The sequence below is a fragment of the Dipodomys spectabilis genome, unplaced genomic scaffold, assembly GCF_019054845.1.
Source record: "Dipodomys spectabilis isolate Male_0828 unplaced genomic scaffold, ASM1905484v1 ptg000059l, whole genome shotgun sequence".
Lineage (NCBI taxonomy): Eukaryota > Metazoa > Chordata > Mammalia > Rodentia > Heteromyidae > Dipodomys > Dipodomys spectabilis.
Window position 1 is genome coordinate 150,581 of NW_024870736.1, and position 26,849 is coordinate 177,429.

Below are 26,849 nucleotides of genomic sequence, written 5' to 3' on the forward strand. Positions count from 1 at the left end.
CTGCTAAGCCTTCTCCTACTTTACAACTTCACTTTGCTCTGCGTTCCAAATTTCCAGGAATTATTACAAATATAATTTTCTCAATAAAGATTCCTTCATTAATTGTAGCTTATTGTTCTAACAGCTGTCAATATTATTATATTACTATAATATTGCCAAATATAATTCAAGTAAGCCAAGCTCTTATCATTCTTAAATGTTATTAGTTAATTCAAACTCATACTTGCACATACAGATTACAGGTATACCAACCTGAATTACTTTCATTGTACTCAGCAAGTAAATTTTTAAATTAAAAAGTTAGCTGGGTGACAGTGGCTCATGCCTGTAATCCTAGCTACTCAGGAGGCTGACATCTGATAATCACAGTTCAAAACCAGCCCAGGCAGAAAAGTCCATGAGACTCTTATCTCCAATAAGCAACTAGAAAACCAGAAGTGAAACTGTGGCTCAAGCAGTAGTTGAGCGCTCACCTTGAACTGAAGAACACAGGGACAGTGCCCAAACCCGGAGTTAAAGCCTCATGACCGACAAAAAAAAAAAAAAAAAAAAGTCAGAAGTAGTGCTATGGCTCGTAGAGCACTAGCCTTGAGCACAGGAACAGAGCCCAGGCCCTGAGTTCAAGCCTCAGAACTAGGAGAAAAAAATAAAGTTGAATTAAGTCATATAAAAGTATTCACCGTAATGGTAAAGACATCATGAGTTCCATGTATAGCTTCTAAGCAGTCTACAGTATCATTTGATTTACCATTACAAACCTACAGGCTAGGAAGGTAGCTCAGTAGTTGGGCACTTATCCAGCACACAGGATCCACTAGGTTCTATCCCTAGCAACATACACATACACACACACATGCACACATGTGCACACACACATGCACACACATAGACTGCATATCTGAAAATATTGGCCTAATAGTGCTTAAATTATTTCAAACATAATTACACACAGAGTCAGCAAATCTGTGGTTGCTATAAACAACCAACTGACCAGAACAAGAAATGGCAACTTACAACTCCTTATTCCAAGAAATTAACTAGAACTTTTAAATTTGTCTTTAGAAAAAATGCTAAAATGAGATGTTGGCCTGTGCCCAGCAAAGATCCTGGAAAAGAAAGTCATACCTAAATAAATAGCAGCTATCATTCCTATTATAGCTAGTTTTATTAACAAACCATTCACAAATATGACACAAAAATGTAATAATTATGTACTAACAGAGAAAGAATGCAGGTGATTTGTAAGGGAACATTATTATCAGTCACATCCTGAAAGAATTACCATGTTGGTAAAGGCTTGTGGTTTTCCTTAAAAGGAAAAATAACTTCTTTAAAAGTAAATAAATAATTAATCCTGTAGAACTAAAGACATTTGATATACTTTACCCAAATCAATACGTATTGTTGCAGCCTAGAAGTCGGAGACTATAGTCAGAGGCAAAATATCTAGATATAACAAAAAAAAACAAGGCTTAAGTTTTCCCTAAAATGAGAATGGAATTTCTTAGATCTATCTGAAAAGAACTCCTACAGAAATATGAGACTCAGAAAACTCCAAGAGGAAATATTTTTCATACATAGAGGCAATGTAAAAAAGGCACAAAATCTTTTCAAAAAGATACTAGTAGAAAAAAATGCAAACTTTTCCTAAAACACTAAAAAGCTAGTATAAATACCAGCATTCGAGAGTCTCTGAATATTTATATTTCTTATACAAACTAGTTAACTTTACAAGTGAGAATCCAACTAAATTAAAATTCAAATATGGCCAGGCTCCAGTGGTTCAGGCCTGTAATCCTAGCTACTCAGGAGGCTGAGATCTGAGGATCACAGTTCAAAGCCAGCCTGGGCAGGAAACTCTGTGAGACTCTTTCTCCAATAAACCACTCAGAAAACCAGAAGTGGCCCAGTGGCTCAAGTCGTAGAGCAGTAGCCTTGAGCTGAAGAGCTGAGGGACAGCTTTCAGGCCCAGAGTTCAAGTCCCATGACAAAAAAAAAAAAAAAATTAAGTATGACTAAAAGTTACTCATTTTATCCTAGAAAAATTAATGAACTACATCAAATTCTTGAAGCAGGCACTGAAGAGTTCTGTGATGCAGAATAAAAGCACAGCTAGAAAGATCACATTCTAAGCCAATGATACTTGCCTACTTCCAAGTTTTGACAAATGGGTACCATTAGGTAGATATCTCAGCTTCTGCCTTGCATTCTTGAGTGCTGATTCATCACCTTCCCACAGGATCCTCTTATCCTCAGACACTTTCTAGTTCAGGATCAAGCCCTGATCAAGCCTAAATCTTCTGACTTAACATACACTACTTCCTTTTTTTTTTTGGGTCCAGTCGTGGGGCTTGAACTCTGGGCCTGGGCACTGTCCCTCAGCTCTTCAGCTCAAGGCTAATGCTCTACCACTTGAGCCACAGCGCCACTTTCGGCTTTTTTTCTTTTTTGCTTATGTGGTGCTGAGGACTCGAACCCAGGGCCTCAGGCATGCAAGGCAAGCGCTCTACCACTGAGCCACCGTCCCAGCTCCACACTATTTCTTCTTAAAGCCACCTAATTCACATAGATCAGTGTTCTCAACCATAGCTGAATCTAGTCACCTAGGAAATACTGAAACATCCATGCTGTTTTAGGTTCTCCCAGGCAATAAGTATGAACATGAACTCTTCTTGCACCAAGACCACATAATACCTAACCAGCACTTCCTGGGCAGAGCTTTGTGCTAGCATTTCCATATGTAATTATATATATAAATGCATTTAAACTCCAACTTCCTAGAACACAGGATTCACGTTTGATACAGCTTTCAGGTTACCACAAAGTCAATGATTAGAATTACATTTTACAGTTACATTTTAAATAGATAGATATAGAGGAAATATAAGTAGGATTAAGTGGTAGAGTACCAGCCCTGAACACAAGAGCCAAGTGAGAGAGAGGGGCCCTGAGTTTAAGCCCCAGTACCAATGTGGTTATAAACTCATGTGCGCGCGCGCGTGCGCGCGCACACACACACACACACACACACAAACACACACACACACACACACACACACCAACTATGGATGTACAAATAAAATTTCACTATTCTTGAAATAAAGCATTCAAAATTGTGGTTGGAAATAAAGGTACCAACATACAGATAACTAATCTCAATTTAACAAGTCAAATATTAAGTTCGACTTGCATTATGTCTTATCTACTGCATAGGGGAAAACTTATTCCAAAGAAAGGAACCAACATAAAAATGAAGCTGATACAGGACTGACCACTTTTGTTTTCTGGTGGTCCTGCCTTTCCCTCCTCCTTCCGTCCAATTCACTTGAGAGTTGTCTAATTAGATTGCATTGTATTATTTGATGCTTTCATACAATAAACAGAAACTGTAATCTATTAATTTACCAAATTCATTATCTATCTCTTACTACTCACTGTAAAACTATATTCTATCATGGAAAATCTTCCCTTAGTCCTAGTAGAACATCCTTCTTTTGTTGTCCTCTAGCATTTGGAAATAATATGCCTTTGAAAAATAAAGTACCATTTTATTTACTCCCCTACAGTTCTCTCATCTGTGTAACTCTGTTGTCTTCTTATATAAGATAAGTCACATATCAGTGGATTAATGTTACAGAATGACGTGGAAAAGGAGTTCTAGTTTGCTTATCTGCACAAATCAGTGATTTGATCTCTATCCAGTTTCAGACTCTATTAAAATGAATGATCAAATGCTGGGCACTGGTGGCTCATGCCTGTAATCCTAGCTACTCAGGAGGCTGACATCTGAGGATCATGGTTCAAAGCCAGCCAGGGCAGGAAAACCAGTGAGATTCTTCAATTACAAAAAAAAAAAAAAAAAAAAAACCAGAAATATAGCTGTGGCAACAGTGCTATCCTTGAGCCAAAAAAGCTCAGGGACAACACCCAGACCCTGAGTTCAAGCCCCAGGACTAGCAACAAAAAAAAAAAAAAAAAAAAAAGGAAGGATCAAATAAGAAACAAATGAAAAGCACTTGTAATTAACATTTAGATCCATGTATAGAAAAGAATAATTTCTAAGTAATGAGTTTCTTCTTCCATGCAAGAGTTTCTTTACACAGTTTGATATTTAAGAATAAGGACAATAAATGGCTGTGTGGAGTTTGTTTTAAGTAAAATATGTCCTCATGAAGAATTAAGTATTCACAAATAATCCTAATTTTAACACAAGGTAATATCTGACTGTGCACAGACAAATAACTAAATATTCATAACTACAGACATTGAATATTAAGGAAATTTTGAGACCTATTATATTAAGTAGGTATCCTGTGTTTTACCCTCTAAGAAAAACTTTGGCCCAGAATAGAATGCATATGAAAAGATCTGCGTAAGGTCCATTCTCAGCTTCTAATCCAATTCTACTCAAAATCTCAAATGCAGTTATTGGTTAAAAGAAAAAAAAAGTCACCTCTGCAATAAAATGCAGAAAAAAATGTGATTTGGCCTTGGAATGGTATTTTTTATTAGTCTTTCAAGATAGTGCTATCCAACACACTGGTAAACCACTTCAAATAAAGTAAGGTAACTTTTTGAAGGCAGATTAGCATTAACAGCTACTACAAGAGAAATTCCTTAGGCTACATAAAGGTAGCAGTGTATCTGTGCTAAGAAAAATAAAACTACCTAAAAATCAGGCAACTCAGAACCAAATGATGTTCTGAAAATTCTAACCAACACTGTGATCTGACAACATGTAAAGAAAAATTTAAGCAGAACATAGAAAAAGTGTTAAATCAGCCAGTCAAAAAGTGAACTGGTTACAGGGTCTCCTGCAACTAACCAGTGTTTAGTTACTATGATGAAACTCTATACTGGTATAACCTACTGGACCCCTTGCAGGTACCAAATCCAAATCATGGCCTCCTGCAATTTTTAACACACGGCAGCTATCACTTTCCTAACCAGACCCATTCCTTGCACTAATAGATGAGTAGGCTACACAAACAATTTTAAACTTGTATTTTTATTCGGAAAATTGTATTTGACTAAGACAAAGTAAAATCATATAATTACATTATTTGCAAAGGTTAATGACTAAATGCCTTTATAATTGGGCATAAACACTTGTTTACAGTGATCACCTTAATTACACTTTTCAAGATAAAATAAGAAAAACAATGAAATGTAACTAGCACTACTTTTAAACCAACCAAAACTTTTCATTTTTCCTTTTCCCTCTGATAGCTTTGTCTAATTATAATTTGGATTAAACGGTATTACCAGGTGCCACATAATTCCAATTATCAAACTCAAGAGACCACAGCTCTGGATCTTACTGTATATAACTATTTACAACTACCTTGATTTTTGATCCTTCAAGAAATTTTGAGTGTCAAAATATTGTTTTTCTCGAGAAAATTGACAGCAAGACTGATTCTTCTTGCTACCCTTTTATCTACTTTGAAACTCAAAAGTTGGAGAAGTCCCTGAAAAAAATCTGATAGTAGATTCTAAACGTTCTGTATAAAAGATACATCCAATACCTTTCACAACCATCATTACACATCATGAAATTGGATGAAAGGACATCAGATGGCAAGTACACAAAGTATGTTAGGGCAGATAAGTGCCCTTAAAGTTTCTGAAAATAAGAAACTGCTTCAGTAAAAGGCAAAACTATGTCGTATCAAAAATGAGTAGCACCAAATGCAATTTGGCATCTACATATAAAATTACTCCCTGATACGTTTTGCGATGCAAAGTGATAGCTCTTCCCCATGTGGATGGCATAAAGCAATATTCCAAAAAGAACAGAAGCATCTTCCAAACACAGGATAGAAAAGTAGACGACGCTTCTATGAAGCTCTAGAATCAGAACAAGAATCTTTGCCACTTTAACCAGGTGAATCGGAAAAGTTGAAGTCTTCTGAGAACAGCCTGGAAACGCAAATTCCATTAGTTTCTTGCCTTACTTCTGAGCAGGCCCCAAAGGGCCCCGGAACCCCTAAAAGCTACCCACGAAATCCTGGTGTCTCCATCCCAGGATTCCCGTCTACGACATTCTGGGCACTCGGGCCGCGAAGGAGAAAGCGCCACAGCCCGAGACACACACCGGAAACGGGAGCCTTTCCGTCCAATGAACACCGCCCCACAGCCCCGACCTGCAGCGAAGCCAGCACTCACCCCCTGCGCGCCTGCGAAGCCCAGACTCGCGCTCTCGCAAGCTCTAAGTCGCGGCAAGCTTGCTCGCCCGCACCCACAAGAAGCTCGGCCCGTCACTTCACAAGTTTCCCGTGGAGTCTGGGCGCAGCCATCTTGCCAGACGGCGGGTCCTGCGCCCAAAGGTCCCTGATGTGGCTGCCCTGAGCGAAGCCGCAACTCAAGGGGGACACGGAAAGCCGTTTCCCGGCCTCTCACACCGCCACCACAGCCAGGAAAAAAACAACTTAAAACCTCAATTCGCCGACGAGGCTCAAGGAAAGTGAACTTCCCTGCACAGCGTTCCCGGCTTTTCAGGCAGTGTTGAGGGCAGCAAACAGCTGCCGGGGGCGGGGCGTCGTGGCGGCGCGCGCTCGGTAACCCCAGCAACGCAGTCCAGGCCTTCGAGCGGGACCGAGGTCCGCGTCACGCCCCCCGGGCTGTTTTCGTTTTCCTTCCGTACTCTGCTCAGAACTTTATCCTCCAGGGGCGAGGCACCCCGGCTGAGGCGACCGGAGGCTATTCGCCCCAAGGCCCAGATAGGCCACCGCTGAGGCTTCCCACGTGAGCCCGGGGCGTCCCCGTGGAGCGGGCGGGAGGGCGGGCGCCTCCCCGCGCTGGCTTAGCTGCCCGCGGCCCTGCCTGCTCCCGCCTCTCCAGCGTGGAGGGCCGCAGCCCGCCGTCAGCGGACGGTGGCTGTGGGACGTCTAGGCCCGGTACCCCCAGGCCAGGAAGCCCAGACTGCCTCGCTGCATTTCATGCGTGGTTTTGCAATAGGTCGAAATTTCTATTGGCTTAAACCCGGGACCTACGCAAAGAGGACCCGTTTGTTTTTGTTTTGGAGGTTGGGTTCAGGATTAGTTTCCTTTCTCCCTCTCTCCCCCTCCCCTTCCAAAATGGCAGCCTCCAGTCGCGCACAAGTATTAGACCTGTACCGGGCAATGCTGAGAGAGAGCAAGCATTTCAACTCCTACAACTACAGGTGACCTTGCGAGCGGCGGGGGTCGGGAGGGCCGAGGGCTCGGGCTTGAACTCGCCAAGTCCTCCGGAGTTGCGGAGCCACGGATAGTCTCCGGCCGCTGGGGAGGGGATCCGGTTCCGCCACCGAAACGTCAGCCCCTGCCCCACTGGCGTGGTCCTCCGAAACCTCGTGGGGAGGAGCGGAGGACTTACCCTTCCTCTGGCCACGGTAGCGGTTCAGATCCTCTGACACGTCCCCAAAGTTGATGCCTTGGTTCATTGATTTGTGTCATGTCTCCACGGTGTGGAAGGATGGAAGTGAACGTTGCGGGTTGAAGTTAGGACCGGCGTGTTGCACGCTTAAAACTTCGCTCGAGGAGGGGAAGAATTGAGAATGCAGCTAGCCGTCAGTAACAAGCGGCTTCCAAGTGGAAGGTTTGCTTGAGCGCTCCCTAAAGGAGCTACAGATTGAGACTGTGCCTCTGTAAAGAGTAGGGCTCCGAGTAAGAAGTGTAAACCTCTCATGAACTACATCTCATTTTCAGAAACTTGCCTAAAGTGTAGCCATTCTATAAATTTGAGAACGGCATCAGGTGTGATCATATGCAACCTGGCTATGTAATGAAAAGAAACAATTGGGAGAACTTGATTTTTTGTAAGTGATGTTGGCTTTGGAAGATAAAGGATATAAACACTAAGCATACTGGTGGTATTTTTGACAGATACCTATTACTAAGTATGTAATTGTTACGAGAACCTACAAAGTATGCAAGTAATTGCAAACTGATCATTTTTCGTCACAATCTAGAAGATAGTTTGTCACTTTAATTTTCCCAATCTTTACCTTCTAGGAGGTCTACCACACTCACGTCAACCAATAATCCCTGGGCATTGTGGAAGCCTGTTTTCACAGCTACACTGGGAGAGTAGATGGAAAGATGGAGGCTCAGGCTGGCTTGGGCAAAAGGAAGACTCTTATTAGGAAAAAACAAAAAGAAAAAAGGCTTGGAGTGTGGCCCAAGTGGGAGAGTTTTCTACCTAGCAAGCCAAGCCCTTGAGTTCAGTACTGCCTCCTCCCCTCCCAAAAAAAGAAAAAAGAAAATGGCCAAAATAAACGGAGTCAGCAGGCAGTTTACATTAAAGAACCAGGGACTTGGGAGAGAGTATATGTGACAGCAGTTTGAAGAAAAACAAGTAGCCCTCACAAATTACATAACCTACAGAAGTCATTCGACTTCTGTGTTTCTGGGGGTTTTTGCTCATAAAAACTAAGCCACTGGGAAGTGGCACTGTGGCTCAAAGTGGTAGAGCACTAGCCTTGAGTGAAAAAGCTCAAGAGCAGTGTCCAGGCCCTGAGTTCAAGTCCAACAACTGACCTAAATAAATAAATAAATAATAATAATAAGCCAGTGTACTAGGTAGCCTCTTCCATTTATAAACTTTCATCTAGAAATGAATCAGGAGTCAGTAGGGCAGAAATTTTTCAAATGAATAAATTCTAAGTTGACAGTAGTACATGACAGAAAATCAAAGCTATATCTAATAGGAAGAAAATTGGAAATGAGTTTTAGTACAGATTTAGAAAGTAATTGGGTATATTACTTTGAGTCTATTCTTTTTAGCTAAGTTCATTATCTAAATATAAGTAAAATATCCAAAATAAGTCATTTTTCACTCTTACCTGAACTCATGTATGTAAAACACAGGATTTCTGACAATATTTCCCAATATAATAACCTGTTTTTAAGACATGTCTTTCTTAAATAATAGTGTCCTGTGGTGTTCAAAGATGGCTCCTTCCCTCCACACTCAGACATTATTGGTCATTGTGTACCACTACTTTGTACATTATATCTACTAAGTAGCACATGTATTTGTTTCTTAGTTTTTTGTACCAATATTAGGGCTTGAACTTAAGGCCTGGGTGCTGTCCCTTAGTTTTTTCATTAAGGCTGGCACTCTACCACATGAGCCACAGCTCCCCTTCTGGCTTCTTGCTGGTTGATTGGAAATAAGAGTCTCACAGGCTCCTGCCTAGGAAGGAATCACAACCTTGAATCACAACCCTAAGATCTCAGCCTCTTGTGTAGCTAGGATTGCAGACATGAGCCATCAACACCAGGCTAACACATTTTATTTTTACAGCAACCTTGTGAATTACTATTTTAATGGCCCATTATGAATATTATGAAAAATAATTTTTCAAAAGTTATGCCTGTCATACCATCTACTCAGGAGGTTGAGATGAAAGGGTCTCAGTTCTAGGTCAGCTTGGTCAAAGAAAAAAGGCAAAACTCCATTTCTACAGAATTGGCTGTTAGTGGTGATATGGATTCAGCTACAGTGGAAATTGTAAATAGGAGGATTATGGCCAAGGCTGGCCCAGGCACAAAGCAATACTCTTATCAAAAATATCAAGCAACAGGGTACAGTGGCTTGTGCCTATAATCCTAGCTACTGAAAAGGCTGAGATCTGAGGATTGATTGTAGAGCCAGCCCAAGAAAGAAAGTTTGTGAGATTCTCATTTGTAATTAACCACCAAAAAACAAGAAGTAGAGCTGTAGGCTGATTGGTAAAGCACTAGCCTTAAGGGAAAAATGTTCAGGGACAGCACTCACGCCGAGTTAAAGCCCCAAGACTGGCACACACATACATAACACACACACACAAACTCCAAGCCCCAAGACGCGCGCGCGCGCGCACACACACACACACACACACACACACACACACACACACACACACACACACACACACACACACACACACACACACACACACAAAAAAAACAGGGCTGGAGGTATAGCTCGAGAGGTAGAGTTCATACAAACATGAAGCCTTGAGTTCAAATCCCAGTACTCTCAAAGAGAAAAAAAGACTACTGTGTAGTTTGAACCAACCTGAAAATGTTGATACCTCCCATAATTGCCTTGATTAAATAGATATTTTGGGATTATCTTCTAAGACCCACATATAGGCCACATTTTTGTAGATCCCTCTGCTTTTCCATTTTCCAGTTTGATCTTGCCCTCTGCCCTGGTCACTTGCACTTTATTTCATGCCATGTCCTCATGGGCCTCCAGGCCTTTGCAAGTACTATTCTGTCTGCCATGTCCTTTGTCACCCTTTTCCAGAGTGTCCTTTCTTCAAGAGTCTGTTTAATCCTGACCTTCTTTATGAATTTTTCTTATTTTCCCCATTCCATATCCCCAGCCCAAACCCAGGCAGACTCCATTACTTAGATGTGCTTCTAGAAACTTTTGAATCTTACTTTGTTCAATGCTCTACCAGGTCCTAAAGACAGAAAGATGAAAGCTTTGGGTTTAGCAAAGCATCTGCCGTCACGATTTCATCACCTTGTATAGGACACAGCTGTGGAGGCAGCTTTTTGCAGACTTTGTTATGTGCTGGGATAGAAGTAAGCATCTGTGTAGAATCAGAAAGCTGAGAGTAGACTTAAGCTATCAAGCAGCATCATAGGCTCAGGTAGCAGCAAACAAACAGTACAATGTTTCTGGAGAGTTGGTTGTCAAGTACAGAGACAGCCAACAAGACTAAACTGGAAAGTGCCATGCAGAAAGGCCACACTTAAGAAATACGGATTTGTTTGCTGACAGTAGCCACTAAAGAGGTGGAAGCTGGAAAATTAAGTGGTGGATTTGCATTTGAGATAAGATTGGTCTAACAGTCTCATCTGGACAAATCTCTGGTGGGAGTAGATTAATATGATACAAAGTAGAAATTTGACCCTTAATCCAAACAGGCATCATGGGAGGAAAGCAGATATATTTTGCAAGTAGGAAGTGAAATTGTTAGAATGCTATTTGGATGAGATAGAGTCTAGACTGCCATGCTGGTAAAGTTAAGGCACAAGAAGGTCTTGTGAAGCAAAGATTTTTGAGCTCATTTTGGGGTGTCCTGAGTTTCCTTTTATCCCTGATTGAATCTAGAGCTTCCTAGACACATCACCTGGGACAGCTAAGGGTTGATGAGCAACACATGTTTCACTTCACTGGCTGATTTATTTTCCTTTTTTTGCTGTTTTTGTCTGTTTCATGATGCTGGGGATCAAACTCAGGACCTATACGCACACACATATGCTATATACCCAGCTTATTCCTAATAAGATTATTGGGGATTCCCATCCCACCCCAGTTTAAATAACATTACTTTTCCTCTTTTTTAACTCTTGAAATAGTACCTTTGATACATATGTCTATCATGAGGTATCAAAGAGCCTGTAGAATTACATTTTATGTGGCCAAATAAAGGGTTTTATTCACTATGAAAGGTTAAACAAATCATATATATTTTGGTGAGAACACATTTAACTTTTGTTAGATATGTAAGAACATGGTTAAAGGAAGGGAAAAATAAAAGAGGAAAAAGATTGCTTTGTTAGATTTTCTAAGTTCTTCACAAATTAAGTGGTAACATTTGATCTACATTTATTTGTTGGACTTATATGTAGCCTGTGGCACTGTGTTAGAAAGAAGCCTTGTTCCTGAACCTTTCCACAGTGCCCCAAAGGCAGCTACAGGCAGTTCATGTATGCCTCAAAATAGCTGCTTAGACTTTGAAAGATTAGTCATTATCATTAAATGTGCACAGAATTTTTTAAAGTGTTTTTTCTCAGAGTTACTAGCTCTGTTCTGCTGAATGATACTGTGAAAATAAGTAAAAATTCATTTAATGAACCTTCAGAAAACATTCAAGACATTTAGGCTGAGAAAATTGTATTCAGGCATCTGACTGAATTTGGGGGTGAAAAGTAACATGTTTCTTTCTCTAGATATAGAAGAAAGTTTATGATTACTAAGTCTGTGCTATTGTTGGTTTTGTAAGTTAGTTTACAGGAGCTTCCCAATTGTATTTATTCTATCTACTACTCCACTTTGGCCCCTAAAGATATAAAAAGATTTGTGCAGTAGCCACACAAGGTGGCTCACACCTATTATCCTAACTAATCAGGATGCTAAGATCTGAGATTCAAAGTTCGCAGGGAGGAAAGTCCTAAGACTCTTACCTTCAGTTAACCAGCAAAAAATTCAGAAGTGGGAAAAAAGCAGAGACAGTGCCCATGTCCTGAGTTCAAGACACAGACCAGCACTAAAAAATGTTTGTGTACACATATTTATATATATATATATATTTGATAAAATGGAATAAATATAATTTTTAAATGGTAAATACAGGAATCAAGGCAAAGAGCAAATAAGGAGAGAATATAAGAAAATGAGGGGGGAAGTTAGGCCACAAAGTAGTTCTAACCTAAGGAGGTACCTTTAAATTATTCTGTATTGCAGTAGGATATTTGTATGCAAAATAAAATCACAGAATATTCTGTTTGAAAATAACTGTAATGAGCAAAATAGAAAATTGACTACCATACATTTGGCTCCTTGTAAACATGACCGGTTCTCTGTCCATTTCTTTGCCATAGAGTCCACACAGATGGACCCACTAAATAGACCTCTTTTTCTTTCTTTTTTTTTTTTTTGGGGGGGGGGTCCGGTCATGGGGCCTGAACTCTGGGCCTGGGCACTGTCCCTCCACCCTTCAGCTCAAGGCTACCGCTCTACCACTTGAGCCACAGCGCCACTTCCGGCTTTTTTCTTTTTTGCTTATGTGGTGCTGAGGAATCGAACCCAGGGCCTCATGCATGCAAGGCAAGCGCTCTACCACTGAGCCACCTTCCCAGCCCCTCTAAGTTCTTTAGTAGAATATGGAGACCCAGAGAACTGATCATTCTTGTTCCAGTTTTAGTCTAAAATGCTGAGAACCAGGAGAAGCAGTAGTGTATTTTCAGTCTAATTCTGAAAGCTTGAGAACCTGGAGAGTTGGATGTGGTATTCAAAATCTGAAGGCAGGAAATTACTGATATCATTGCTTGAATGTAATGTATAGCTTCACTATAATACTTGATCCCTAATTTAGCAAGTATTTACTGGATAACTACCATGTGCGACTCTTGCTGAAGGTACAAACATAAGTAAAACTTGATCTTTACCCAAGAGAATCTTGTTGTTCAGTGCAATGAGCCAGTAGAGAAATAAGCCAGTTGTTGTAAATGTACATAAGACAGCATAGGCCCACCTGAAAGGGATTTGAGGTTGAAAAAGCCCTGGTGGGCAAACTAAGCTGTAAAGAGTAGGGATGTGGTAGTTTAAGAGGCAGAAGTAGAGATTCCCCTGTTGCTGATGTTGATGTACTGGCAGTGTGAAGTCATTGGTATCACATAGTGGAAGTAGATGACTACAGATAGGTGTGACATAGATAAGGAGAACCTTAAATGCCTGGCTGAGCTGCTGGAAGTTGGCCCTGGCAAGGCAAAGCCACTCCTATTTGCTTTTTGTTTTAAACAAATAGCAAATACACCTTTTAATCATTAGTGGAGATGTTGCATTGGAATTAATTTGACTTAAGGAGAGTTTAATTGGAGGATAAGAAAAGTCATCCCAATGAAACATCAGCTCTAGAGGATGTAGGTACCTCTGTAAATATATTTGTGACAGTGATATAGTTTCATGAGCATCTAGATGCTCCTGAGCATCTAGATGTTTCAGACTTGACCCTAAAACATACATACACAACCTCTTATCAAGGAGAACATGTTCTAAGAAATGTGTCGTGAGGTGATTTTTTTTTTTGGTCGTCTGTATGTCTTGAACTTTGGGCCTGGGTGCTGTCTCTAAGGTCTTCAGCTCAAGGTAAGCCACAACGCCACTTCTGGTTTTCTGGTGGTTAATTGGAAACAAGAATCTCACAGACTTTCCTACCCGGGCTGGCTTTGAACCACAATTCTCCTGAGTAACTAGATTACATGCCTGAGCCACCAGCACCCAGCCTCTTAGTTCTTCTGCGAAGTCTCCAAGTCTTTAGTCCATTTACTAACTGAGTTGTTGTTTCTTTGAGGGGTTATTTGGGGGAGGGGGTTATTTTCTGAGCTCTAAGAGAGTGTGTGTGTGTGTGTGTGTGTGTGTGTGTGTGTGTGTGTGTGTGTGTGTATTCTTTTTTTTTTTTTTTTGCTAGTCCTGTGGCGTAAAATCAGGGCCTGTGCACTGTCCCTGAGTTTCTTTTGTTCAAGGCTAGCATTCTACCTCTCAAGCCACCATGCCATTTCTAGCTTTTTCTGTTTATGTGGTACTGAGGAATCAAACTCAAGGCTTCTTGCATGCTAAGCAAGCACTCTATCACTAAACCACATTCCCAGCCCCTCTAAGTATATTTTAGATATAAGGCCCTTGTATGAGGTATAGCTAGTTAAAATATTTTCCCATTCTGTGGGATTTCTATTCAGCTTGCTAGCAATGTCCTTTGCCATGCAGAAAGTCCTCAGTTGGATGCAATCCCATTTATCCAGTCCTTTGATTTGTTAAAATTCTGGATCTTCAGTTAGGAAGTTTTGACCCATGCCTAGGAGCCCTAGTGTTTCTCCTACCCCTTCCTGTAATATTTGCATGGTATCTGGCCTTACATTGAAGTCTTTGATCCATTTAGAACTGATTCTGGTATTAGGTGATATATAAGGATCTAGTTTCAGTTTTCTGCATGGGTATAACCAATTTCGCCAGCACCATCTGTTAAAGAGGCTGTCTTTCTTCCATCCTGTTTTTTTGGTCCCCTTATCAAATATTAGGTGGCTGTAGGTCTGTGGTTTCATCTCTGGGTCATCTGTTCTGTTCCATTGGTCCTCAGGCCTATTCTTGTGCCAGTACCAAGCTGTTTTTATTACTATGGCTTTGTAATAGAGTTTAAAGTTTGATATTGATATTCCTCCAATACTTTTCTTCCTGCTAAGGATTGTTTTCACTATTCAGGGTCTTTTATTTTTCCATATGAATTTTTGAATTGCTTTCTCTATATCTTTGAAGAATGATGTTGGGATTTTTATGGGTATTGCATTGAGTTTGTAAATTGCTTTGAGCAGTGTTGCCATTTTTACCATGTTAATCCTTCCAATCCTGCAGCATGGAAGGTTTTTGTTTTTTCCATTTCCTTAAATCTGTTTCAGTTACTTTTTTCAAATTTTTAAAGTTTCATAAGAGAAGTCTTTCCTATTTTTGGTTAATTCTTAGGATTTTTTGAGACTATTACAAATAGAGTTGCTTTCCTCATTTCAGTCTTAATCTTCTCATTGTTGGCATACAGAGGAGCTACTGGGTTTTGTGTGTTAATTTTATATCCTGCTATTTTGCCAAAGTTTCATATGAGCTCGAGTAACTTGGGAGAGAAATCTGTAGGGTTCTTTAAATACAGGATCGTGTCATCTTCAAAGAGGGATCGTTTCCTTCTTCTTTTTCTATTTGGATCCCCTTTATGTTTTTCTTTTTTGCCTTATTGCTCTTGCTGGAAATTCCAGTAGTATATTGAAGAGGAGCAGAGAGAGCAGTCATCCTTGTCTCATTCCTGATTTTAGAGGAAATGATTTTAACTTCACCATTAAGTATAAAGCTGGATATAAGCCTGCCATATACAGCTTTTATCATATTGAGGAAAGTTCCATGGATTCCAAGCTTCTCCAGAATTTTTATCTTAAAGGGATGTTGAATCTTGTCAAATGCTTTTTCTGCATCTATTGAGATCATCATGTAGTCCTTGTCCTTGCTTCTGTTGATGTGTTGAATTACATTAATGAACTTACATATCTTAAACCAGCATTGCATCCCTGGAATAAATCCCATTTGATCATAATGTATTTTTTGGTTGGTTGTTGAATTCAGTTGGCAAAAAAATTATTGAGAAGTTTTGCATCAGTGTTCATCAAAGAGATGGGTCTATAGTTCTTTTTCTTTGATGAGTCCCTATCTGCTTTTGGGATGAGAATTATGCTGGCTTCATAGAATGAGTTCAGTAATGACTTTCCCTTTTAATTTCATTGAAGAGTTTGAAGCATATTAGAATGGCTTTTCTTTTGAAAGCTTTATAGAATTTGGCTATGAATCAATCCGGTCCTGGGTTTTTCTTGGATGGGAAGCCTTTTATTGCCATTTCAATTTCATTACTTGTTATAGGTGTATTTATTAGTTTTCTAGACCCCTGTGTGTAAAGTCCTGCCATGACATTTACCCATGACATCATTTTCTTTTCCGTCCTTCTTCATTCCCTTTCTGAATATAGAGGCGTCACACAGAATTTTAACACAGGATTTCATTTTGTCAAACCAAATCTATATTCATCTTTTTACTTCCTCAGAAAGTCACCATCTACTGTCTATATTTTTTTCCTTTTCTTTTTCTTCTCCCAGTATTGGCCATTGTGCTTGCTCAGTGTGCTTGCTCTACTAACGTAATACCTCTTGAGCCATGCCTGCAGTCTGGTTTTTTTGCTGATTATTTTTTGGAAATGGAGTCTTTCAGACTTTTCTATACAAGCTGATTTTGAACCACTATCCTTCATATCTTAGCCTCTGGAGTAGGTAGTCATGAATGACAGGTACTGGACTAAACCTCTGTTTTTTAAGTCTTCCTTCAAATGAAATCATCAGTATTTCTTTGTCATTGGGTTTAGCCCAGTGCATATGTGGACAAGCAAAGAACTAGCACACAGTTGCTCTGCAATGGGATAGTTTTCCAAGCTCTGTCACTGAGGAGAACATAGAATGGACTAAAAGCAGGGAACACAGTAGAATGATCTTTATGTTGGTCCCTACAACCACAGACAGCATTCACTTCTCTAGAGATGTGGTCTCAGCTGCTATGCTTGGAAATAGATTGTCCAAGATGGCCTACCCTAGTACCTCATGCTTGCGGTCCATGCTTTGCCCAAACTTTTCTGTGCCTGTGTTTTGAATGTCCGTGTGTGCATATTGCCTCTTTTTACCCTATCTGTCCACATTGCCACTATTATGTAGTCCTTTTAGGCCTTATACATGGAAATGGGCCCCAACTTTTTATCCAGCAGAACTTCTTCCCAGCCCTGAGTGAGGGTCTTGGATTTGGGGCTCTCAGACCCATGGTTACTGCCTATCTATGTCCTGACCACAAGCTACCAGAGAGGTGCCTTCTTTTTTAACAAATCCTGCTCTCCTACCTTAAACTTTTTAATCTCCGGAGGATCTCAGATTTAGGCTTGCCACTACCAGAGGGACAAGAATGGGTAGAAGCTCTATTATAGATGTGTCATACCATTTAAAAAGAAGTGGAATAAAGTTAGGATGCAAGATTTGTTAGAAATAGTTTCTTAAAAATTAGTTTCCTGGGCTGAGTGTGCAGCTCAAAGTTGGAAGGCATGCTTAACTCTATATGAACTCCTGTATTCAACCTCCAGCATCTCTGGGACAAAATCTCTTACCCTTCTTATTTTTGAAACATCTCAAATGACAGGCAGATTCTGCTATAGAAAGAAGAAAGAAGATTGTCCTTGGAAATGTCTGTTTAATGGTGTGGCCATATTTTATTAAGATGCTACCATCTGTTCCACTGATGATTTTTAAAGGTCAAAAGAATGTAAACTAATGTATGGGAAAATAAGCTTCTTTGTTGTGATTAATTAAAAATAAGTGAAATGCAAAAAAACTTGTTTTATATCCTCAGCTAGTATAGTATATACTCATCTGGCAATAATATTATTTCCATAGTAATTAACTTTGATCCACAGTTCTCTTTAAAGCTTCCAATCCTCCAAGCATGTAATTATTATCACAGGGAATTGTTTTTCTGCCTCTTCTTGACCCTGGGGAATAAGAAAGAATCTAGGACTTATTTTTGTTGTGTCCTCTATTTTTTATTCTTTAAGAATGAAAGGGGACCTTGCAGCACAGCTGGTTTTCATTTTGCAATCTTTTATATTTTCATTTGCCAGCATGAGGGAAAATGTGTTCAGAATATTGGAATCTTAAGAAAGAAAATCTGTTTATTTTCTGTTCTTAAAGTCTTTGCCATATGCCAGACAAATGGAGACCACTGATAGCAGGATTTATCAGCATGCTGTGCACCCTGGTCCTGAGCATCTCTAGAACAAAACCATCTGACTAGCTCAATGATGATGTATAATGAATAATAAGAGTACAATGTAGATGCAGAATACTTGGCTCAAGTGTAAAGCAGACAGACAAACAGCAAAATTTGCCATGAAAGGTGTCCTTGGTCCTGGTTAAAGTTCAAGTTAAGAAGAGAATCCTGTCATACTTACTGTTTTTTAATCTTCCTATAACATTGTCTGTAGTAGGAATGCTAATATAAGTAAGTCAGCAAATTATAAATGAGATAAGGTCTGTATGAAGCTTTGTACTCTTTAAAGCACTCATAAATACTTAAAAATACAGTAGTAACATAAATGGGGAGTATTTAGGAATTTCTTAATTAGATTGAAATGATGTTATTTTATAGCCTTGCTAAAGAAGATAGAGGTTCCTAGACCCACAAGTATTCCTGAGTTTTACAATGTTATGTATCATAGTTTTTGTAGCATAGCAGTTGCCTGTCTCTATCATAGTAGCTTCGGATGATCTCTTTCCTTCTAATTTTGTGGACAGTAACCTTTTGACAAAGACATTGGTGCCTAAAATACGCTTGTAAGCTATAGTCATTCAGTTACTAAACGTTTACTGAACTTCTCTTGTCCGAGTACTGAGAGTTAGAGCAGAGAGTAATATTTGTAAGATTCCTACATTCTTTTTCAACTGTAATGAAGCCTCTGTAGAGTATAGAATTCCATAGAGCAAGGGCATTTCTGAGACAACTACCTCCAATAAATTTAGCAATCAGAAGTGTTGAGTGCTACCTGGGAGGCTGAAATTGAGAGGATCATGGAATCAAATCTGTCTCCAAGGAAAAAGTTGGATATGGTGGTACATGCCTTTGATCCCAGCAACTAAAATAGGCAGACCATAGCTCAGGCACAAACCCAGCTAAGATGTGAGACACTATCTTAATAACGGCCAGTGAAAAACAAAGCTGGAGACATGGTTCAAATGATAGAACAGCTTAGCAAGCACAAGGGCCTCCCAAAAATATAATTATTAAAATGTTCTATTACAGTAGTCTTACTAGAATTGCATTTCTTATAGTCATACCTGCGTATCCACAGTCCTGCTATAGTTAAAAAATTTACAAATGTCCAGGTTCCTCATAGAAAATAGCATAATATTTGCAAAAACAAAAAAATACCTGCATATATGAAATCATCTGCAAATGACCTATAATACCTAATCCAATATAATGCTGTGTCTGTAGTTGTCTGTTGTTTATAACTAGCAGCAATAAAGTTCCAATATAAACATAATTTTATTTCTCAAATTGTTTTGGTCGACAGCTGACTGATCTGCAGGAAAAGCATCTGCAGATCTGGAAGCCTGACTGTACTTACTGCCTCTTGATGGCAATGTGCAAAGTAGAATTTGGATCTTCTCTTTGTTATTCTCTAATTTTTTTATTTTATTTTATTTTTTTGCCATTCCTGCTTTCCCATTGCTTTTCTTACAATACTAAAACCCACACTGAACACACAACTGCTGAGGCCTGGCTGGGAAAAGGCACAGCACTATGTCCAATTTACCTTTTCATTGTTCTCTCCTAGCTGTAGAGTTCCTAAGTCAATGTTTTATGTTGTGTATGTATACCCTGTTGCAACATTATCATAAAGGGTGAAGTTTTAGAAATTGGAAGTAGCTTAAAAGTTGGGTACATTCCATATTTCAAAATGCCAGCAGAGTGGCAAGAGAAGTATGAATGAGAAATAACATTTGTGCAAAGTAGTCATAATGGAAGACTGGAATATGAGGAGAAAGGAAAGAGGAAGTAAGACTTAGAGGGGGAATTGAAGAAAAAAATGTGTGTATGTTTTTTCAGGAAGACGGGAAACTAAAGCCTGGAAAGGTTCATATGTCTTAAGGAGAGCTTCTCAGCATGACAGTTCTGGTGATGACAGAGTTAAGGTCCTCAGAAGAAATCTTCCTGTGGTAGGCTGTGTGCCTTTGGTCCTGTTTGCCTTTTCCTTAGTAGAAGAAAAACATACAGTGCAGTCTGGGATGTTTTGGTGCCCTGATAGATTACCTGCAATGTGAATGGACTGCATAATCTCTACTGTCAACATCTGCTTTCTACTGCTGTAATCTGCTTGATTTTTCTTCCTGTTACTTTGCCTCTCCTTACCTGGTTGTCCATTCCCACCTCATCCTCAATCCCACCCCCTATTCCATCTTTACCTGTTTGCTAACATTCCTCCCCTTGCCTTTCTCTTCCTTTCATACTGAAGGCCCTGTATTCCATCTTTACCTTCACACACTCTTCCCAGATGCTGTCTCTACTTCAAGCCAATTCATCCTTGCTATCTGGCCCACCTTTCTTTCCAAGAACATCCTGGATATTTTCTAGGTGTGATACCAGTACCTCAGATTGGAATCTCTGCATTCCAAATCCCATACTTTCCCTTAATGCATACCTGCCCTTCTGCATTCATTTATTCCCTCTCATCCATTAGTAAAAACTGAAAGTCACCTTACTCTCTAATAACTTTATCCAGAGTCAGTAGATCTTTGTCATAAAGAGGCTCTCACATACTCCCCTTGCCGAACCATCTTTGTGTCCTCATCCTGATGGGCTTCATTATCTTGTAATTCTTGTCTGGATTTTGTAATGGCTCCTGCAGATCTCTCTTCCTAATACCATCAGGATGAGTTTCTACATCCCAGCTTTACTTGTACTACTGCCTGAGCTTGTGTGTGTGTGAAAGAAAGAAGCAGAAAAGGTTCACAGAAAGCTAGTTTTGTTTTTTTTTTTGGTGCGTCATGGGGCTTGGACTCTGGACCTGGGCTCTGTCCCTGAGCTCTTCAGCTCAAGGACACTGCTCTACCACTGGAGCCACAGCGCCACTTCCGGTTTTCTTGTGGTTAATTGAAGGTGAGTCTCACGGACTTTCCTGCTTTGACCCGCCATCTTCAGATCTCAGCCTCCTGAGTAGCTAGGATTACAGGCTTGAGACACTGGCACCAGGCCTAAACTAACACTATTTAAAGGAACTAAAATTTGTTAAGAAAATTCTCTCCATGGTATTCAAGTAAATAGATGCTGAAGGCAAACCCAGCAAATAACCTAGAACTATGAATAACCATGTCCAGGGCACTATTGTGTTTATCTATATGAATTATGTTATAGAAATCCATATAGTTTAAATGGTTTAGTTTTCTGCTGCTAGGAATATTAAGGATTGACCCTGGTCAGAATTTGAATTTCTTTCCTATCTTGCAGAAGCAATAGCACAATAAATAAATGGGATAAAATTAACATTTTATTGTTCTTCAAAGATCTGATTTCATTTCATTGGTCTCACTGAATTAAATTACTTAAGTTACTTGTTTATATAAAGAAAACAGTAAGTCAACTTGACTGAATAAAATATGCATTATTTACAAAGCCCTTGAAGTTTCTCTCATTTGAATGTTTATGAATCTGTTAGTTGGTTCGGCTTATGTTTCTGTGTGTATAAGTTTGGATAATGATATCTTTAAAAACAAATTCTCTAATGAAGAAAATTTTCTTTTTTTAACATGTATATAGAATCACCTTGCAGAACAATCTTGAATAATACTGACTTCTTTTAGCTTTTTTTTTTTTTCCCCCTCTATTGGGGTAAAAGTAGATGTCCTTGAATTAGTCTGGGTACCTATGATCTTTTTTTTTTTTTTTTTTGCCGGTCATGGGGCCTGAACTCTGGGCCTGGGCACTGCTCCTCAGCTCTAGGCTAGCACTCTACCACTTGAGCTACAGCGCCACTTCCAGCTTTTTCTGCTTATGTGGTGCTGAGGAATCGAACCCAGGACCTCATACATGCAAGGCAAACACTCTACCACTGAGCCACCTTCCCAGCCCACCTATGATCTTTTACTGTCATTCTAAATTCTCAATATTGAATAGCAGAATTTTGAGGCTGAAGTTGTAGGTCAGTAGTAGAGCACAAAGCACTTGTGTAGAATGTGTGAAACCTGTTTTCATTCTTAACATTGCAAAAAGAAGAGGAAGGGAAGGAGAGAAGAAATAATTTTGGAACCTTGTTCTTATATAAACTAAAATCATACTATCTTTAATCTTATTTACAACTTATTTTGCTTTTCTTACCAGTGAATCAGAATCCTATGGGCATTTTTTTAAGCAAAACCATCAAGAAGAGAAGGGAAAGTAAACAACATTGTGGCCTTATATGAAACTTGCAAGCAAACAGAAGGATGCGTATAAGAGAGCTTATACAGTTTGGGGCCTCAGGTAGGCCTCCTCAGAAAGGGGTCTGAAAGTTCTCAGAAGCTTGTGCAAAGAGTGAACAATGCTTATTCATGTGAATGGTCTTGATGTAGAAGCAGCTAGCTTCTTAGAAAACTTAAACTTCTAGCATTAAACACCAAGAATATCTCTAATGTTATGAAAGGCCTTTCTGTGAAGCTCAACATCCTCAGCATAAACACTTCCTGAACAGTGGGTCATTAGGCAGTTTTGTCACATAAGCATCACACAGTGTGTTTCCACACAGTAAGGCAGCTGCAGCATCACTAGGCAGTATAATCTTAGGAAAAAGCTAGTCCTGTCCTAACACCTTGAGAAATTTACCCTGGCCATAGCCCCATTTGATCCCACTAGTTCTTTATTTTGTTGTAAAGATGCTATACAGAGGGGTCACAGTTACATGAATAAGGCAATGAGTATATTACTTGTCCGTCATTGTTACCCCTTCCCTAATAGTTGTCCCACTATCCCTTCCCTCTCCCACCTCCAACACTCTTTCCTACCCCACCCCCACCCTGCCCGAAGTTGTAAAGTTCATTTCCAATATACTGTCCTGTGGATAGAATTGTTGAAATAGGTCACCCTTTATCCTTGTTTCAACATTTTGTTATTCCCCTTCCCCTCCTCTGATTAAACAAATATATATACAAGATGCAGAGTACCAAAATCAAATACAGCAACAACAGGGGTCAGGCCTGAGCACTGTCCCTGAGCTCTTTGGCAAGTGGCTAGCAGTCTATCACTTGAGCCACAGCTCTATGGTTGGTTTTTTGAATAGTTAATTGGAGATAAAAGTCTCATGGGCTTTCCTACCCAGGCTGGCTTCAAAGAGTGATCCTCAGATCTCAGCCTTCTGAGTAGCTAGGATTATAGAAGTGTGAGCCACCACACCCAGCCTCAGAGATGTTTTTAAGGGAGACCTAAAAGTAAGTTATAAATTAAACTCTTGAATAACTAAGAAGTCAGTTTTGTATGAGCTAAGAACTACTTAACATATACTAGAAAATAGCATTTGAGTTTTTTCCTAATTATCTTAATTTTTTAAATATTTTGAGCTCAGTCATGATCTGGGAAGATCACTATCTGTGATAAAACATGAATGTCTTCAGAAGAAAATAATTGTTTTGTTACTAAGAAGTGGTGATAGTTTATTGACATACAGTTCCCTCTGAAATAGTGACAGAAAGACCAAGTTTAGTATTAAGCGTTTTTTCTTATCTACATATGCATGTGTGTGTGCATGTGTATAATCTCAAACCTAGTGAGAACATTTTCTACTTCTGCATTTTTCCCCACTGACAATCAGTCAGTAAACACTTTCTGACGCCAGGCTAGTTAGTAGTTATTAGTTTTTATGCCAGTGCCATAGCTTAAACTCAGGGCCTTGCACTCTGGCTGAGAGTGCTTTCTCAGTGCTGAAGCTCTATCAGCTGAGCCATGTTTTCAGTCTGTCATTTTAATGAAAGCTCATAGATTTTTCTTCTTTGGCTGGCTTCACATCTTAGTCCTCAGGGCCTCAGCCTTGTGAGTAGCTAGGATTAGAGACATGAACCACCAGCACCTAGTAAATCTTGAATAGAGTTGAAAGTAGATTAACTTATGTTTCTATTGAAATATTTTGAACACAGCTTACATCCACATACTTAATGTTATTGATGTTATGTTTTTAAAGAGGAGGCTGCCGAGTAAGAACACAACCACACACGTGGTATTCAGGTAAGGGGTAGGTTTTAATTCATTGTTCTGGCTGGCACCAGGCCATTTTGGCACTCCACACAGCTGGCAAAGAGGCTGTCTGACCCTGGGCTAGGCCTTAGCTAGGGTAGGGGCAAAGAAAAGTGTGGCCAGGTAAAGGGAGGTGGGAACAGATGGGAGAAAGGTGTGGCCACATCGGATTCAGATGTGACTTCAGCGGTGTGCCAGTTGCCTAGGTAACACAGGTACTGGGCAGGGTCTGCTCGACATCCAGGAGTTGACAGGAGTAAAACTGTGGTAACAGATTTATAAGAGTATGCCTAACACAGCAAATGTTAAAATACAATAAGGCAGTAGTTGATGGCATATACGTTATTCCCAGAACTCTAATGTTAAGTTTGCAATTAATGAGCATGAAGAAAAGATTCAGTTAGTAGGTGAAACATAAATATTACTTAGAATTACTTGTTGGGGAAACCAGTTGATGGCTATCAATTCTTGTAGTCAGGTTGGTGAAATTGGATTCCTTTTGAACTAAAAATGTTTGAAACACAAGTCAGGTTACAAATTTTGTGGGAGGTTTTTGTGTTTTTAATGAAATAGGATAATTTCAATTTGACAGTAGTCTTTAAAGCACCTATTGTGCTCAAAGGCATCATAGGTCCTATGCGGGAGTAATAATGAATAGAGACTAAACTCCTCTTTATCAAAGATGAAATAGCCTCTTAGGCAGATAGACCTATAGTTGTTTGCTGAGAACAATGCTATATGTTGGGTTAAGCAGGAAAGCCAGTAACAGGTTCTTCAGGAGTTCTGGGCCTGGCTGTGGCCAGAAGGACCTAGCCACAGTGGGAATCTAGGAGTTAGACATTTTCATTAGAAGAAGCTAAATCTTGCTTGCAAGCTTTAATATTAAAACTTCAAATTGATTGACTCTTTCCTTCAACCTGGCAATTTCGAGAATTCCATCCCATATTTCAGATCTACATGTTAAGGAAAATGTGTAGTCTTTTTCTTTTCCATAACAGCCTAACCTTTATCTGGGATTCCCTTCCTTCTTTTAGGTTTTCCTTTCCTTTTCTATGCATTTGTTCATTTATATGGAAATTGGGATTTCAAACTGTAAATTTCTCACTGGATTCTTTGTAGAATGGCCTTTAGTCTGTAGCAAAATTTCCTTCAGCTTTCAGACTGAATTACTTTCATTCTTCTCTGTTCTCCTAACAACTTGTAACTGGTCCCTAGAACCAGGAGCATTGCAAGACCTTGTCCAGTTTTCCTGGACAAGTTACTTAAAGAAATACAGTTTCCTGCATCTTGTATATACATTTTTCTAATTTGGGGAGGGGAAGGGAAATAACAATGCTGAAATAAGGTTACAGAATGATCCATTGTAACAACGAGATGTACAAGACACTATGTTGAAAATGAACTTTACAACTTTGAGGGGGGAGGGAAGGGTTGGGGATATGGGAAGGAAAGGGTGGTAGGGAAAAAACAAAGGAAGGGGTAACTACTTGATAAGAATTACCTTGCTCATGTAACTGTAACCCCCTCTGTACAATATCTTTTTCTTTTCTTTTTGGTCCATCATGGGGCCTGAACTCTGGGCCTGGGCCCTGTCCCTCAGCTCTTTAGCTCAAGGTTAGCGCTCTACCACTTGAGCCACAGCGCCACTTCCGGCTTTTTCTGCTTATGTGGTGCTGAGGAATCAAACCCAGGCCCTCATGCATGCAAGGCAAGCACATTACCACTGAGCCACCTTCCCAGCCCATGTATAGTATCTTTACAGTAAAATATGTTTATGTTTTTTTAAAAAAGGAAAGAAATAACAGTTTTGCCAGGCGCCAGTGGTTCACATCTGTAATCCTAGCTACACAGTAGCCCGAGATCTGAAGATCTCAGTTTGAAACAAGACCAGGCAGAAAAGTGTCCATGAGACTCTTACCTCCAATAAACTACTCCAACACCAGAAGTGTAGCGATGGCTCAAAGTGGTAGAGCAATAGATTGAACAAAAAGAGCTCAGGGACAGTGCCAAGGCCCTGAGTTCAAGCACCATAATGAACCAAGAAAGAAAAGAAAAGAAAGAAGGAAGGAAGGAAGGAAAGAAAGAGAAAAGAAAAACAGTTTGGCCTGGCACTGGTAGCTCACACCTGTAATACTAAGTATTCAAGAGACTAAGATCTGAGGATCATTGTTCAAAGCCAGCCAGGAAAGTTCATGAGTTTCTTTTCTCCAGTTAACCACCAAAAAGCTGGAAGTGAAGTTGTGCATCAAGTGGTAGAGCACTAGCCTTGAACAAAATGCTCAGGGACAGTACCCAGACCCTGAGTTCAAGCCCCAGGACCCTAACAAATATATCTGTGGCTTGAAGTTTTTGATTATCTTTAAGCAGGGTCAGATGAGCCAGAGTCCATTGGAGGAGTTGAGGGGCAAACTAGGGAAAGCCATCTAAAACAGCAGTAGGGTAAAGGATGCTTGAGTAATAATAGGCTTCACATTATAGAATCAGCACCTCATGGCCAGGGCTACCCTTGATCCTGAGTGGATACTGTGATCATTCTGACCAACTTTAGGACCTAACTGGTGGATGACCTTTTGGAGAAAGAGCCAGGACTAAATTGAAATGTTCTGCTTTAATTAATGGAACTGTCACACACACACACACACACACACCCGAGGACTATTAATGGAACTGTCATACACACACACACACACATACACACACACACACACACACACACACCTGGACTAAATTGAAATGTTCTGCTTTAATTAATGGAACTGTCATAC

At 39.8% G+C, this 26,849-nt stretch overlaps 2 protein-coding genes across 3 annotated transcripts in view; one reads left to right on the plus strand and one right to left on the minus strand.

Moving 5' to 3' along the window:
- Nucleotides 1-6,300, minus strand: part of LOC122108389 (phenylalanine--tRNA ligase, mitochondrial-like) — a gene marked incomplete at its 3' end in the record, with an annotated part of 131,989 nt that extends 125,689 nt beyond the window's left edge. The window contains exon 1 of the mRNA XM_042680309.1: nt 6,169-6,300. The remainder of the gene's footprint in view (nt 1-6,168) is intronic.
- A 338-nt stretch (nt 6,301-6,638) lies between these two features.
- Nucleotides 6,639-26,849, plus strand: part of LOC122108435 (LYR motif-containing protein 4-like) — a 116,391-nt gene continuing 96,180 nt past the window's right edge. Inside the window, exon 1 of one of the 2 annotated variants that reach the window (XM_042680358.1) lies at nt 6,639-7,165. In XM_042680358.1, the coding sequence (XP_042536292.1) occupies nt 6,942-7,165 (224 nt within the window). In that variant the 5' untranslated portion in view covers nt 6,639-6,941. The remainder of the gene's footprint in view (nt 7,166-26,849) is intronic. The other variant, XM_042680357.1, reaches the window with a different exon arrangement.